The sequence below is a fragment of the Triturus cristatus genome, chromosome 1_1 (genome assembly GCF_964204655.1).
Source record: "Triturus cristatus chromosome 1_1, aTriCri1.1, whole genome shotgun sequence".
In the NCBI taxonomy this organism is placed as follows: domain Eukaryota; kingdom Metazoa; phylum Chordata; class Amphibia; order Caudata; family Salamandridae; genus Triturus; species Triturus cristatus.
The window spans coordinates 1,055,641,697-1,055,659,134 of record NC_140579.1 but is presented as its reverse complement, the minus strand read 5'-3'; the positions used below and the strand labels follow the sequence as shown (position 1 = coordinate 1,055,659,134).

Here is a 17,438-nt window from a genome sequence, read left to right as displayed (position 1 = left end):
GGGTGCTGAAAATCCCCGAAGAGCATCTGTCATATACGTTTCGGTTTCAACCATGACTGAAGGAGTGGAATGTACCTAGATGCTGATAATGAACAAGAAGTGCCACGGAAATTCTTGAATCTATGGATACTCTACTACTACTGCCCTCTAAAGGGTATTCCATAAATCTTTAGCTTCTTAATGCCATTACGAGAGCTGGTCATCAACATGCAAACCAATCTAACTGTCCCCAAAAGAGCAATCTGACATGAGGTGTTGAGCTGCCTACATTCTGAATCACATAAGCACAGCAAACATGTTTCTGCCTTTTTGAGTGTCACCGGCAATTTGGAGCATGAGACCTAGCTACAGTAAGCAGGGTGCCCATATGTAGACATCCAAAATCCATTGCATACATTCGGAATTCTCTAAGTCATATACAACATGGATAACTGCATTGAAGACCCACTGACAAACTGGAACTAGGACAATTGAAAGAATGCCAGGCATCTTAGATTCAAAATGATGGATGGTGTCATGTACCTCTGGGACCCAAAATGAGTGAGAGGTTCATACAGGAGTGAGATATGTTATCATTTAATATGTTATCATTAAATCTGTTACCTCCTCCTTGGGTCCACCAGTAGTCGCAAAGACTGAACTAGTACAAAATACACCTGGGACTTGATATGGACCTTCTCTCAAAAACATTTGAAAATGTAACTGGCATATTGGGATTGCCAAAAGTGAAGTGATATGTGAACAGATGATCTGGATATGAAGGAGTCAAATATATTTAGAAATTTCCATCTGGGACTTGCCACGAGAGAGATGTCAACTACACATACCTGTTATCTGCAAAAAGTAAAGAGTACGGCCAAGATATGACACAAATGATGGGTTACATACATCTCGGAACTGATGTGCACCTGGGTATTTTCCCTTAAGCAATTGGACTTCCGGCTGAAGAGTTTCACACTCTTGATGTCTATCTGCTACGAGCTAAGGACCACATACACCATGGTATTCTGGATTCCTGTTCTCCTGCCGTGCAAGTTAATTTGGACACCCCGTAGGCATAAACGTGTCTTAAAAGACAGGGGCATAAATACACCTGTTACGTTAAGAGGTGAAAGGGTGACTCTTCATTCGCAGGCATGCCTCTGCACACAACATCTTTCCCTATTAACTGTACAACAAGGACTACCCCAACCCATTTCCTGTTTTTCCACCTTTGAGTGGTGTGATGAATTGCTTAGGTTTATGTCTCCCACTCCCATTTTTTCTGTCTTTAATTTCTTTTTTCTGCTTAGGGTGGTTCAGTTCTGTAACTAACATTCCAGTTCCCTGCCAATTTTTATTTATATATTTACCTTATTTTTATTGGCTGACGAAATATAACTCCGTTCCCTCTGTAATCATGTTTGGGAATGTTCCATGCAACCAGATTCAAGCAATGCATTTGTTGAATGCCTGTGTCACCTGCCTGGGGAATCATCCCACAAAGAGATAGTGTCCTTTTTGTGTGCAAATACCACAAAAGATATTGAGGATCCCTTTTATCCACTTGTCTATCAAGTAATGTGGACAGCTACGGAAGGCAAACATGGACGTGATCATTGTATGTAGTCAAGAAGATATTTATAGGACAACATCTGTGCAGGTCTCTGTATTGTGATCAACAGAATGCCTCAATACTGTTATGAGGGTCATGTCTTCATTTCCATGTCCCACAATTGTCAGAAGAGACAGTCCTTCATAAGGGAAAGTTTCAGGTCAATATATTGACAACCCTGTTGTATCGTAACGCAGGTATTTTTACTGTTGATTGCAGTATGGTAAAGGGTTGCCATGACTTCACTAGCAGTCCTTTTATACCATGGTACCATGAATTTAAGTAGGCTAACCCATCAACTCTTGAGAAGGTCAGTCAACCACTTCATTTAGAAGCCGAGCGTCACATCTACTTGGTAAGTAGTAATTTGCATTGTTTTTGTCCTGATGGTGATCAAGTTATGGCACAATATCTTACTGATGCTCATTCTCTGTCTTACCGTTCCAATCATTGGTACAAGAGTGAACAGGGGCCAGCAAGATATTGGGATCGGTCTCAGCAGTGGACATTCCTTGACACCTCTAGATTTCATTCAACATTTCATTAATCCTCATAAATGTAAAATGTTTTTTTTTTAAAAACATAGCAAAACTATTCACCAGCACCAATATTAAGTTTTCAATTTCGAAAAGTAGTGTTTTGACAAAGAAATCATGCTTCTTCGGTACCAGAGTTGATCTGTGCTTATGAGAACCCGTGCCAATGAGCTTCATTTTGACCGTGATGTTGGTCATCTCTGTGGTGTTCCTCCTGAGGAGTTTTTATAATCCTGTTTGACGTGACAGAAATCGAATTACAATATTCTAGTTTTCACCTTCTTACGTGATTATCTGGTTAGAGCTGGTTAGGACCTTTTCATATGCAAACTCCTATGGTACTATTTTTATGGTAGCATGTCGGTTCCTAAGACTTGCTAGCTCTAGTAATACAGATTTTCATACCCAGACACCTGGTTCTTTGCATATGTCACTCCTTTATTCAGAAAAAATCTTTCAAGGGTTCCAGTTTGCTCTCTTTCGAGGTTAGGTCACCCTAATGTCATTAATAGAAAGGGTTTTGGTACACCATTTTGTTCAATCGCAGGTTAGATTGAGAGAAGAAAATGTAGGTCCTTCACTGGTAGCTGATCTCCTTTCACAAGGTTTTATGGGTAGATTGTTTTAGTCTTTGTTGTATAGTCCTGTTCACCATTATACAACAGCTGAGGGTTCATTTACTAGAACCTTAGTCCAAAATCGCCTCTTTGTGATCCGTCAGAACCTCAAATGGTACTCTTCCTTCAGCAGGCCCAGTTCCTTCAAAAAGACCTTGAGCAAACTCTAATACCGAAGATTCTTCACCCTTCCAAAGAAGAAAATGACTCCTTCCATTCCAGTAAGTTGTGCAATACAGCTTTTCCTAAAGTAACAAAGGATCTCGATGTCTCCTTCACACAAGCCATTGTTAGCTTTTTCCAGGTAGACTCCATCTCTGTACAGCCAATCCCTTGTAGTTATGGAGGTTCTAGTGTGTGGCTACGTTTCTTCACTTTGAACAAGTCACAAATTAATTCTGTTTTTTAAAAGCATTATATCTAAATCTGGGAATCCCAGACCTGAGCCTTGATTCTTATACAGTAACTTCCTGGTCTACTCAGCAGTAGCTACAGCTATAATTTCTAAAGGCAAAGGGCTTTCACCCAAGCATCTCTCAAAATGAGGGGAATACGTTTGCCAAGTTAAGACTGCTGTGGGTACAACTACAGCTCCAGGTACGTTCCTAAACCCATGTCCTGTTACTGCCAAACAAGTCTGCAGATTACCTTGCACTACATGTTAAGATCAAGAACTCGTTTGTGTTTGGCATGAAGAAGGTTAATAGGGAGCAATACACAAGGTTACTGACAATGGCAATCATTGTCTCCCTCGGTAGTTTCATTGCACAGACAAGCATGCTTGTGAGCCTTCACCGGGATGTTCAGCAAAATGGGATGGCTATTCCTTTGATGGGAATACGTAGTTTTCTTCTTAAACAGGAGGATGAGGATGTGCAGGAATGCAAATTTGAGCCTGTGACAACCCACTCTTTAATTTCCATCTCAGCTACTTCTTCACATGGTGATGGCTCAACCTGATCAAACTAGTAGAACACCACATCAAACAATAATTATCTTCATGGTGATTCTAGTGCACTCTTGTTTACTGTCCCTCTCTACACCCACTGTGCCGGCTTTCTGATATATGCTATGCTATCATATGTTGTGCTATCACCAGTATGTGGTGGGAAAAAGTGGAAATTAAGGTAGAATTGTTGGTGATTCACCATTGAGGAGAAGGGGCCCTGGTGTGCTCAAAGACGTGCTAGATATATTTTTGTACTTATGCTAGATTAATGCTATCTTTTAAGCACTGTTTTTGATTTGCCCTTTTTTGCTGCTTCAGCATGGTGTTCCAAATAGTTGTGAAGGAGCTGAGCTCTATAGCCGCTATAATCAAGGAATTACACAGTGTGTGCATTTATATTCTGTTAATGAGGTGCTGCACACATCCCAGCTCTGCCTCCCTTCACTTGCCAGTAACATCCGCCTTGAATATGAAGCATTGGAATGGGAACTGTGCCTGAGTTTGTCACAGTAGAGCTGCATATACCTGGGGTCTAGCCAGTACTGGAACACTCACGTTTGACTGCGAATAGTAAGGTTGTAAGAGCACTGCTGTCAATGAAGGAGTCTCCTATAGATGAAACTCTTTGTGATGGAATGACACCCAACTCTCTGGAAAATGCAGCCAGTGAAAATGTGGTGTATGTGAGCCCCGACAGATGGATACAGTCTCCCCCAAGTGAGCTGTCATCATATCTAGGTTACTCATCATTTGAAATAGTGATGTGCACTTTGGACTTGCATGACTTTAAAATGTCACCATCACCTGAACAAACCACATAGTCCTAAAATTCCCAGTCTCATATGTTTCTGTACTAAAATATACCCGGTAAGTAGTGAAGAGGGCAGGATTGGAATCACAAAGAGCTGTTGTTAACCATTTTTTAAGACCATAGCCAGGTTATGGGGTTCGACAACCCTACAGTGACTACCGTGCGTAGACAGAATAAGATAAGCTGCATTGTTGTGTCAGCATTTCCTGTAACTGAAATTTGCATCAGATTTATGAAATGTAGTGTTTTGTTTTGGGGGAGATGTCTGGGTGCATTGATTGCAGCTTGTTTTAACGTTGTAATCAGGATGTGACAAACTGTCTGCAGACTGGGAAGTGAATGCTTTGTTCTGCTTGTGAGATTCCCTCGCTCGCTGAGCTGTGTGTGGCTCGGTGAGTCACTTAATGCCTTCTACTTACATTCTGAGTCACATAGGAACACACTAAGTATTAGAAGAGAAAGCATGTAGCCAGAAACCTCCCTCCCACCCACGGCCACCCTCAGCATTCCTTGGCTTTAATGATACCCATTTACCTCATCCTCTGTGAAGCTCAGGCCGTCTTTTATTGAAAAGAAGTGCATCTCCCCATGTCCTACTTTATGTACCTTATGGAGATGAGGCACTCGATGAGCCACAGATCAGAACAGTCAAGGTGAGTGGGTAAGAAAAGGTGGAGAGGCTCAGTGAAGCAAGGGCAGGAAAGAGCAAAGCATAGAGAGAGCCCATGTTAAGAAGCTTGCATTTGCCCAGTTTTAATGGCAAGTGCAGCAAAGAACAAACCTGCACTCAAGCCATGAGTTATAGAGAGAGTGTAAGTTAAAAGTGATCCATTTACAAGACAAGTTCACGTTTTAATTTTCTACATATTCTTGTAGGATAGCATTATTTAGTGACAAATAATGCTTAAAGCATCAGAAAGTACAGAAAGATATACTATTGGAAATGGGATGCTGAGACACTGTATGGGGATCCTTTGCATTGACAACTTAATCTTTAGGCAGATTTGATCACTGTACATGTTTGTGGACGTGTCTTCGTGTGGGTGGATCACAGAAATATCTGAGAATCATGCTCAGGTCTTTTGACAAAGGCCCTTTCAGGCACTCTTATGGATTGAGTGGGGATCACATAGTAATGTCCAAGCATCCAAAAGTGGCGTATTAGTAGCAGGGAAGTTAAACATGCCTAGAACACATGTGCAGATCAAGAATTCTTTTTCCATCAAGTTCTACCAAATTCCTCTTCTTTTTCAATGAAGACATATAGTTTCCTTCTAAAGGGTGACACTTTTCTTAAAAAGGTAGAAGTTTTCTTCCGCCGTCCCTCTAGCCTCCCCTGTAACTGCTAGGTAGATTATTTAAAATTAAAATACATCTCGTTACCCTGTATTACTCCATCAACTTTTCAGAGGTTGCAGCTAGGGTTAGCAGTGTTATTTATAACCAGAGCATTTTGGGTAAACAGATATTGTTGGAAGATGTTTCTAGTGATAGCACATTATGCGACTAACCTTAGACTCCCTGGCTTTATAACTACATGATTGAAGTGCATGCAACAGGAGGCGCTGAAGAAAAGGATTCTTAGGAACATTCAAGATCATACATTACCATGAGGGTGTAAGACAGGCTACATGGACTGAATTCATAGTTTAAAAAAAACAGAATCACAAGAGGGGATGAGGGAGTTTGTAGAAAGTCGAAAGACAAAATCAGTTGAAGGTGTAACCCCTAACGGTCTACAAAAACAATCCACAAATCTGGCAGTGGGCCGTGTCAGCAGAGCACAGTTTTACTTTCAGGTCGCAGTCCGCCCCTGTAGTGTCACAGGATTCTCACTGCTCAGCTCCTTTATTCGTTCCTTCCTCGTCCCCGGGCTAACGGCTAACTGCCGTTCCTAGCCCTCCGCTCCTCCCTTTCCGCCCGCCCTGGTCCCCACTCAGGCCGGACCTAGTGCCTGACCTGTTTGGTCATTGTGCCCTGTTACATCGGCACCATTACATCTCCCCCCTCTGTAAATGAAAAGCAAAATATGAACAACACAGCAACTGTCCCTTTTTTTTTTTTTTTTAAAGTTCCTCAATAAGGCGAGACGGTTTTGTGATGACCCTTCTGGGGCGTGACTGGAGTTCAGGATTGTCACGCTCGTTCTCGTCGGCCTTTTCCATCAATGCCTGACTGCGGTGGGGCAGTGTCTCTGGTTCTCTCTTCTCCCATTTTCAGTTCAGTCAGTAGTTCCTTAACATTGGGTCTGCACTTTTTAAAGTGCGTCACGTTCCTGGTAAGTCTTCTTCCGTCGGTCTCTGCAGTGATCATAGTTCCTTTTTGTTGTATCACCTTCAGCGGAACCTCATGGTACTTGCTATCAGTCTTCCGGGGCTGCTCTTGTCGTGCAAGCACCCAGTCTCCTTCTTGTATTTGAGGGGGACGTAGCACGTCGTCGTTCATCAGCATAGTCCTTCATCTTTTCTTTCTTTATCTTGTCTCTGTCTGCCATCTCCTCATGGTCAGAGTCGGGATACTCTTCGTTCGCTGACATAGTCATCATTGGTAGTCTGGTGCGCACTGGGCGTCCAAGCATGAGAGTGGCAGGACACTTGCCTGTGGTGGAATGAGGCGTGTTTCGGTACGCTCGCAGTACCTCGTTGAGTGCCATCTGAAGGCTCTTTCCGGTGAGTTCTGCTTGGTGAATGGCTTTCTTGATCGTGGACATGAAGCGTTCGACCATTCCGTTGGCCTGAGGCCATAATGGTGTGATCTTGCGTTGCTTGAAGTTGAGGTGGTGAGCAAAATCGGCAAAGTCATGGCTGTTGAATGGAGGCCCGTTATCTGACTTCACCACTAGGGGAATGTCCCATGTGGCAAAGACCTCTTCTAGTATCGGTATGATTCTCAATGTTTTCGTGGATGAGCACAGTTGTGCGATGGGGAATCTGGAGTTCTCGTCCATGATGACCAGGACATATTTGCTCGATTTTATTGGCCCAAAGAAGTCAATGGCAATGTGTTGCCAGACACCCTCTGGTAGTGGAGACATTTGTAGTGGTGCAGGAGGATCCGGACGGCTCACCAGTTGACACTGCGGGCAGTCTTTCAGGGTTGTCTCTACCATCAGGTCTAGTGTTGGAAACCAGACTCTTTCACGGAGTGCTCTTTTTGTGGCTACTATGCCCCGGTGCCCTTCATGTGCTAAATTGATGATCCCTTGTCTGAGTTGTCGTGGGATCACTATTCTGGTGTCTCGCAGGACGAGACCATTTTCTGCTATTGACAGTTCGTCGTGGACATGTTTGAATGCCGCCATTTCTTGGTCGTTTTGTTCGCTGCTTTGCGTGTGTCTCCAGCTGTTGGTTTGAATCCGACGTTTCACCTCTTGCAGGGTGGCATCTGTCTGCGTCGCTTCACAAATGGCTTCCAGTCAGTGGAACAGACGGGGGTCTCGCTTGATCTACTACGAAGTGAATGTATGCGTCCGCAATTGATTGTTCTGATTTGCTGGATCTGATGGGGTGTCGGGACATGTAGTCTGCGGGGTTTGCAGCTTTTCCTGGCTTGTGAATGATGGTGTAGGTGTATTCCTGGAGCCGGAGGCCCCATCGCTCTATTCTTGGTGGCATTTTTGCTTGTGGGTTTCCAAAAATTGTGATCAAGGCTTGATGGTCAGTCACTAGTGTAAAATGTTTCCCAAAGATGAAGATATGGAAGTGTTCACACGCCCAGACAACGGCCAGGCTTTCTTTTTCTGGCTGTGAATATGCTCTCTCCGTGTCTGTTAGACTTCTGCTGGCGTATGCTACTATGTGTCGCTGATCTTCTTCTCTCTCATATTGTGCTAGGATGGCTCCTAGTCCTACGGGGCTGGCGTCCACTGTTATCTCTGTTTTCTTTTTTGGATTGAAGTAAGCTAAATTTTTGGCCGATTCTACAGTTCTTTTGATCTCTCTGAACACCCCTTCACATTAGGTGGACCACTGAAAAGGTTGTCCTTGCTTGGTGAGCATCCTCAGAGGGTAACTTAACGTGGCGTAGTCAGGTATATATCTGGAACAGTAGCTGGCCATGCCTAGGAATGATCGTACATCGCCCACGTCATCTGGGCTTGGTGTGTCGTTTAGCGGTGCTACCTTTTCTGGGTCTGGTTTCATGCCACTTCCAGAGAATATGTGGCCGAAAAATTTCAGTGTTGGTTTGTGAAATTCACACTTGTCTTGGTTGAGTGTGAGGTTGGCTTCCATGAGTGCATGACAGACCTGATCTAGTGCTGTGTCGTGTTCTTGAGTCGTTGCTCCATATACCCATATACGAGGATGTCATCGCTGTAGTTTAGGACATGTGGAATGTGATGTATTGTTCTCCTGATTGCCTCTTCCGCTGCTGATGACACTCCGAAACTTAGTCTTTTATATCTGAATAGACCGAGGTGTGTCGAGAATGTCGTGATATATCTTGACCTTTCATGCAATTCTAGCTGGTGGTATCCTTTGTTGAGATCTAGTTTTGAAAATATCTTGGCTCCGTTGAGTGAAGTGATCATGTCACTGATGTGAGGGCCTGGATGTCTCTCTCTCTCTATCGCCATGTTGGACGCCCTCATGTCCACACATAGGCGGACTCGGCTGGTTTCCCCTTTCTTCGGGACTACCACCACCGGGGAGACCCATGGGGTTGGTCCATCTGTTCTTTCTATGATATCCGCTTCCAGTAAATCTTGGAGCTCCTTCTCCACGGCTTCTTGCAGGTGAAACGGGATTTTCCGGTGATGCTGTGCTACCGGTGTGATTTGTTAGTTTATGTGCAGTCTTATTTGGCAGTCCTTCATTTTTCCCTGGCCTTGAAAGAGCTTGGGGAACTTTTGGATGATAGCTGGTTTGTCAGCCACTCGGTATAGGATGTCAACCAGTTTCAGTCGTTCTGCGGTGGCCAGGCTCAGGAGGCAGTCGGCCTCTGGCCCCTCGATGACATGGATGTAGGCTGATATTGTGCGATCTTGGTACGACAGTTCGGTTGCAAATTTCCCAAGACACGTTAGTGGCTTTTTGGACATCCACGTGTATACTCGTACATGTGTGTTATCCAGCTTGAGAGGTGATTTCATTCGTTGGTATTCCGTTACGGGCAGGTAGTTTAGTAATGCCCCACTGTCTAGCACGAACTTGGTGGGGTGAGCACCAATTCTGATGTCCAATCGCGGGTATTCTTTCAGCCGATCAGGGTCGGCTACACAATAAATATATTCCTTTCGGTCTTGAGAGATGGGTGATGTGGATCGGGATTCTCTTGATAACGACCGTCGAGATTGATATGTCCTGCAAGAGTGGCAGCTGGATTGTGACGACCCAGTGGATGAGTCTTGTCTATCCTGGACTGCTCTGACATGGTGACGACTGCTTGAAGGCTGATGTTGCCGGTACCTTCCCTTTTGATCACCTTTGGGTATCGCCCCGCACATGCTTTCAAAGTGGTTGTCTCTACCACACTTCCGGCATTGTTGTCCTAGTGCTGGGCATGCGTCGGCATGTGGGAAGTCGTAGCCGCATCTGTAACATTTGAGTTGTCTGTCTGATCGTTCCTTGGTGTGGGTTCTGCCTTTGTGTCCTTTGCTTGACTGGTGGTGATGTTTCTTGGATCTGGAGGAACGCACCTGTGGTGGGGATCTTCCATGCATTTGCCGAGACTGCATCCTGAATGCTTGTTCCCGTCTCTCACCTTTCCCTGCTTCTATTTTCTTTGCATGTTCATCGGCTTGTTCATCTACTCTCGTCATCTCTTCAATCTCTTCCAGCGAGTAGCTTCTCTTGAGCAATTTGCGTCTCAGTGGTTCAGAGAGGCAACCTTCTATGACTCTCAGCCGAAGGGCGTCTTCAGTTGAAAACTTGTCATTGAAACTTCCCCTTCCAAGAAAACAGAAAAGAGTTCAGGGGTGGGGCAGCGCAATTAAAAGTAGGTATGTGAGTGGAGAAGCAGGAAGACACAAGCATACTAGGTGGTGAGATCATCATGGGGCACCTACCGATGTGATCCGTCGCTTTTCCAATGTTAAGCGTTCCAGAACTATTATTTTCGACTGTAGACAAGTTTTGAGTGATGTTCACAGAGCTTATCATTTTCATGCAATGGCTAGAAATGGCACCTTAATGATCCTGCAATATTTGAGCGCAACCAACCTTCATGTTAGACTGGTTGAGTGTGTACCCATGCTCACTCAGGTGTAGAAAAATGTCTAACACAGAACGTATGTGATGTCTAGACTTGCTTGATGTTTGCATGATACCTACATCTACTTAGAGCTGTGTGTGTAGCTCAGACTAGCTTATGGTAATGCTAACGCTATTTAGTTTAAATACGTCTGCTGCTAGATAGTGGATGGAGCAGACCAGCATGCTCAGGCTGAAGTCTGTGTTTTATTAGTACTTATTATTTACTAATTACCCAACTCTAAAATCTTAAACTTCGGAGCAATGTTAGGCAGCAGTACTGGGTTAAACGTGGGTGGTGGGGAAATAGGGCTCATGAGAAAGCATTTTTACATTCCACGTGAAATGTTATTCGAGAGGTTGCACCACTAACCAAGCTTGACACACTCCTCAGTCCTCAGGGAAACTTGAGTGTATCTTGTGAGGAGGCCTGAGTAAGGTGGGTTATTTTCTTAATTTGTTAATACTTTTTGTTCTCCACAATACTCATCTGGTCCCTCATGGAAGGGTGCCCCTAAACAACATATGGAGAACATTCTTGCAGCCCTCAAACACTCAGCAGAAGTCACGTTAGAGACTTAGTCAGTTAGAGGGATTGTCGAACTTGAGTTAGGGCCAGACGTTCTATGCCTGAAAATACCGAGGTTGAACTGCAAATGCTTAAGCAGAAAGGGAACTTTCTAGAGAGATACTTGTTAATTTAAGGGTATTCCCCTAGTATGATGCCTGTGAGATTGGGTCGCTTTGAACTATCTGTGTACTGGTCCTAAAATAAATCACATTATTTGACTACACCACTAGATAGTTACAGTTGCACCGGAAAAGTCCCAGGCACAAATGCAGTAATAGTTAGGAGGGAGTATCCGAAAAAGTGCATGTCGTGTTTAAAAAAAAAGGTCCATTCGACCTTGGAGTCAATAATCACTAATCCTGGAGTCGGAGCTCCTTTCCTACCACTGAGGGATGTACCAATGAATGAGTTATGATAAGAGGAAACTATGCATCGGTAATATGGCCCGTACTGCAAACACTGAACAAACAAGAGAACCTGTCTTTTCTCGAACCATATTTCTGTGTAAGAGAGAAGCATGTACTGCTGTTACCTTGCTTTACCTGTTCTGTAGGGTGAGGCACACTTGCCCTGCTTCTGCACGTGCTCTCCTTATCATGTGACAACAAAGATCAGTCTGGTCGATCTAAGGGACTCTTGCCCTGTTGCCTCCTGAGTTGCCCCTATCTGTTCTGTGTAAGGGACTTTAGCACCTCTTCTGCCAGTGTATTTGTGAGAGAAGTTTAGACTACGGATTTGACTGCTCTTTGTGGGAGTGTCAGTGAACCATTCACAGTGGGCACTTCCCATGCCGAGGAAGCTTGATTTGCTGCAACTGTGTCAAATGTTTGTGTGAATCTTGCATTGCTGCTGTCCCCAATGTGCATACTATGAACGGTTCTCAAACTTCTCTTACTTACCATGTAGCCTTTTGGTGTCACGGGATCAGTGAACAATATTTTGAGGAAAATGCTCTTCTGCGGTCTGTTCTGTTCCATTTATGCGTTCGAGGAAAGTGTTTATTGTTGTCACATTTTTTACTGTGATGTAGATGTTTGCACTGCTGCTGTTCATATTGTGCGTTTTCCGTGTATGAGGTACATTTGGTGCTACCTAAACTGATGCTATTCTATCTGTTCTAAAGATGTGTGCCTTTGCTGCGTTGTGCATGCCCTCCATTGTTGTCTCAGCTGCCCCTAAAGTGTGTGCCTGAAAGATAATCCCACTGTGCTGCATCAAAGCTCTGTGTGTGCGAGGTGCATACTGACTTTGCTCACGGTGGTAGAGAAGCTTTTGCCACAGGTACTCACAATAGGTCTGTTGCATGTAGATGTTGGACACTTCCACCACTTCCACCCTTTCTGCGCTTATTCTACGGGCAGAAAGCCTGCACTTCTAGTGGTGTAGTTGTACTTTTTCCGCCCTTCGCTGTACCATTTTCCTGTCTGTGAAGGAAGTCGCCGCTAGTTTTGCCTCTACTTCCTCGAGTGTGTTTGTGTCTTTGCGCACACATGTGTATGTGTGTATGGCCTACGTTGTATGTGATAAACTATTGCCTTCAACCAACAAGATTAAGCATGTACAGTGGAAGAATAGTTTTCTGGAATGATTGCAGCTGTCTCCTGACTCGGAATCCAGCCAGGAAAGGCTCTTCAGTGCATGTTGTAAAGGCGGCAGACGTCTGTTCAAGTTTTTTCATCAGACCATTCCTACGTCGCTAAAGCACAACTAATGCCAAACTAGGAAGGCCATAAGGGCATCCTTGGGACTCTTTCCTGGACTCATCGGGAGTTTTAACTGAAATTGGGCAAATTTCGGATCTGCTAGACAGCGCACTTCCATCACACTGATACAGAGGGTCATGTGTAGAGGACAGATAGCTTGGCTTTAGAGCACATGACCCGATTGAGTGTGCAAGTGTCTAGATTGTGAATAGAATGGTGCTTTATATGACTATATTTTACTTATCTAAACATGTATCACCGGAACCCAAGTGCTGAGGCTCTGGAAACTCTCCTCTGGTAGCGTTATAGAAAGAACCCCTATTACCTGTTAAGTGAGAGCTCATATGTCCGGCGTTTGGTTTTAGAGAATCCCATTGATGTTAGCTGGCCCCTTCAGGCCTTGGGAATCCGAATTGTTGGGCTTTAAACAAGAGTCCTGTCATTCGTAGTGAAGTATTTCTTAGCTGATGTTTCATCTTTGTGGTTTGGTTGTCAGTCACTAGAGAAACAGTTTGTGGTATGCTGCAACACACAACTTTTTCCTGGATCCCTGGTACAAGCGAAGTGACTGAAGACTGCACCCCTTTTTTTGCTATCTGGCCTTTCATTTTCTAAACCTCGGGTGTAAGAAGCTGAAGGCAGCACTCCATGGCGTGCCACGTCGTTCCTTATTACCTTAGCTTCTGGGGTAGGTGGCTGCAAAAAACACCCTGTTTTGCTTTCTAACTCATTGTTCCTCAATCGCCTCTGGGCCTGAGATCAGAGTTACTGGACATAATATGGTGTATTTAAAGGGAAATTATCGACCATGGATGATCCAATCTGTTCCCATTAGGATATATTCGGAACACTCACTGGGATGCACTTATGTAAAGGAGCCTATGGTGAACTCCATTTTGAAAATGATAAGAGGGTAATGTAACATTCCCTGGGTTTGCAGGTTATGATGTGATTTCAAGGCTGTCTAATGCACACATCCTGGCAAGACATTTTAGAGCACTAGATGTGAGTTAACTTAACTTTTTTTTTTTTTGTTTCCCTTGCCACTCTGACCTCCCACCGTGTAGAGACCTGTGCTGTGAATAATGGAGGATGCGACAGCAAGTGTCATGATGCTGCCACAGGAGTGCACTGCAGCTGCCCGATGGGGTTCATGCTGCAGCCTGACAGGAAAACCTGCAAAGGTAAGTGTTAAATAAGACCAACTTTCACTCTTCAAATGTAGGCTCCTGAGAATGCCCCCTCTTCTTCCTCTTCTGAAACTTACCCAGTTATGGCGCTGGAGAGTACCCCATACTTCTGCAACTCACATAGGTAGATGCTCCGTAGTTCTCACCGGTCGTCATCTTTTGCACCTAAGCTTGAGTGGGTGGCCTAGCCTAAGGAAAGCTATGGAGGGTAACACCATCCTCACCATCTCATATAGGTTATCAGTGTGGGCACCATAAAGTGTTCATTTCTTCATCTGACTCACCAATCCCCTACCAGTGATTGGGGACCCCTGATCAGAAAATGTTACCCATCTCGTTTTTCAGCGACACCTTCTGCCCAGAAGTATGACCCTTTTATCACAGGTACCCCAGCTGCTGTGAGTCAGGAGTTGACTTCAGTGACTGAACCCTGTCTCCTTTAGCACTAGCACCTCACATAAATAGGTTCCCGAGAGTAAACCCTCCCAATCCTCTTTATTGCTCTTGTTTTATTCCAGGGGTGATATAGACAGTGCATATCATCATTTTTATCAGCAGTAATTTAACTAAGTGGAGGGGCTAATAGTTATCTTGAGGTAGAGACTTTCTTTCTTTAACTCTAGCACCTAACGTGAGGGAGACAGGCTAGACATACAGCGCAGGTGGAATTGAATGAAGCGAGTACACAAATGCAGATTGCCAATAGGGGTAGGTGGAGGAGGAAATTGGGTTCTCACCTAGTAATATCAGTTGCATTTTACAGCTCGATTTACAGAACAGTGATGGTTTGCAAAGCGAGCCAAGTCCTCCCCAGTGATTTTCATCCAACATTTCTTTTTATAGCACAGTTTCCCAAAGAAATTGGCTAAAATCACAATTCCAAATGTTGAAATTTTGACCTCCATCCTAGCGCCCTACATGTGTACTTCCTCATCCTTCCATTTTCCCTTTAATTTACATTAACTTTAATGTCACAATATGAGTGAGGCTCTCAGTGTTGCAGACTTTAAACAGCATAGCTATCAACTTAGATACACTTTTCAGGTTCATATGGCAGGCTTGTCATACACATCTTACAGGTTCAGGTCGTCAGGCAGCGTTATATAAGGTGCTAATCAGGTCAAAATAGTAATAAAAAGAGATCATGCCTCACGAGTATCAACAAAACTACATCAAGTTAGTAACCTATTTTAACAATGAAATTAGGCTAAATTCTCTAGAATAAGTGCCCCCTACTCAGAATCAAAATCTATTTCACATAGTTTGTAAAGACACTCATTATCGTACAACAGCTTATAGTTGTATAAAAGTACACACACAATCCCACAAATGCTAGCTTTTGTTATCAGTAAACAAACACACCTTGCCAACTTGTCATTTTTAGTACAGTAACTCTACCAGCACACACCAGCAATTAATTTTTAGTTCCATATGTCAGTATGCCATTTTCTGATATAGACCAATTTATCAACAAATGCCAGCTTATTTCCATTATGCCCTTATATGCTGAGGTATCCAATAATATCCCCGCAGTTTGCTTCATGGGCTATTGTCATCTCATTGTTTTGCAGTCATTGCCATAATGTATGACTGTGGCCTGGATGGGAAACAGCCATTACAACTCACGCATAGCCTTTACCATGCAGTGGTTACAACGCGACCAACGTTACCACACATAGCCTTTGCCATGCTTGATTTTATGACGAGTATGCCTTTGCGACCATGCCTTTACAACAAATTACTTTGTAAAGACATGTATGGTAAGGGCATATGCGTGATAACAGCTGTGTTACATCCAGCCATCGTTATCCAGCTATCGTTACAGCCAGTGAGCGTCTTTACCCCAGAAGACAGGTGAAGGTATAGACGCCAGTCTTCTGCATTAAAAGAAAGAAAAAAAAAGCTTCCTCCAACTGGAACAGGAATGGCTTTGTCCCTTCTTAGGTGAGGGGGATTGCACACCCGGGTGTGGGGTTTTAGGGTTGGTGCTACTGCGGGTTTGGCTTTAGGGCTCAGGGCTGGAGGTGTGTTTATTTTAGGACATGGGTCCAGGGGGGTAGCACCAGGAGACGGTTTCACTCTCAGGGTTGAGGCGTTTATTTTCTTTAGGACATTGGGCCACCGGGGTTACCCCAGGGTCTGACATTTAGAGCAAAGGGCTGGGATCCAGAGAGGTGGTTTCAAATTTTGAAGAAAAACCTTTACCACGCATATGCCTTCAACATACATGCCTTTACAACAAAGATCATTGTAAAGGCATGCCTGGTAAAGGCATAATCATTGTAACAGCAAGCGTGGTAAAGGTAACAGTATCCGCGTTGTAACCACCGCGTAGTAAAGGCATGCCTGGTATTCACATGTGTGGCTCCATCATACATCCGGCCTGGATAGCCCCTACATGTCAATTAATATCATGATATGTACCATGTACTCTATTGGTCTGTCGTGCCATTATGTGCCAGAGGTTCTTTTGTGCTGATCATTACCTGGGATACAACCCTAGGACCCCCATTATGCCGGTCAAAGCCCATAGTGTGCCCCAAAAAAACCCTTATTTGCCAATCAGTGTCCATGATGTGTCAAATCTACCCGAATATATCAGTCAATATGTATTTTGTGCTGTAGTTACACCACATAACAATCAATGCTACGGGTGTGTCCTGAATATCCCTACATGCCAGCCAGTGCCTACGATTTTCCCCAGATATTGTGTCACACTCAGTCAGTCCCATGCACCATCATCTGGCTTTCAACCAGATCTTAAAGACGCACAGTTGGCCATCAGACTCCATCCGTCGGCCCAAATAGACGGTCAGTCAACATCACAAAACCTTAAAACAATGCTCTGAGACTCTCAACTGGCCATCACAGACCCTCAGCAGGCTACGTGGTTTCCATGAGTGGACCTCAGATACCCTCATCCACCCCTTAGAGTCCATCAGTCAGTTCTCAGAGAGGCCTCAGATAGCCGCATCTGGCCTTCAGACACCCTCAGACACCTTTAATGTAACATTTGTCTTAGAGACCACCATTGTGCAGCAGCCAGAGTGACTCTCAACCAACCTTCTGACACATTTAGCCTTTGGAGAACACAAAACAGACAGAGAAGCCATATGCAGTCTTCAGGCATATCATACTGGCCTTCCTACATCCTGAACGGATCATCATATGGTCCTCGGACACCCTCATTCAGTTCTCAAAGGATATTATCTGTCTGCCAACAAAATCACATAGACACTCTTTGGAGACGCTCAGCTACACTTTGAGACCCCCTGT

General features: G+C 44.2%; 1 protein-coding gene across 1 annotated transcript in view; it reads left to right on the top strand.

Annotated features, from left to right (window-relative positions):
* SCUBE3 (signal peptide, CUB domain and EGF like domain containing 3) overlaps positions 1–17,438 on the top strand; it is a 1,455,403-nt gene that overhangs the window by 1,077,303 nt on the left and 360,662 nt on the right. Inside the window, exon 8 of the mRNA XM_085651134.1 lies at positions 14,040–14,156. Within this exon, the coding sequence (XP_085507260.1) occupies positions 14,040–14,156 (117 nt within the window). The remainder of the gene's footprint in view (positions 1–14,039; positions 14,157–17,438) is intronic.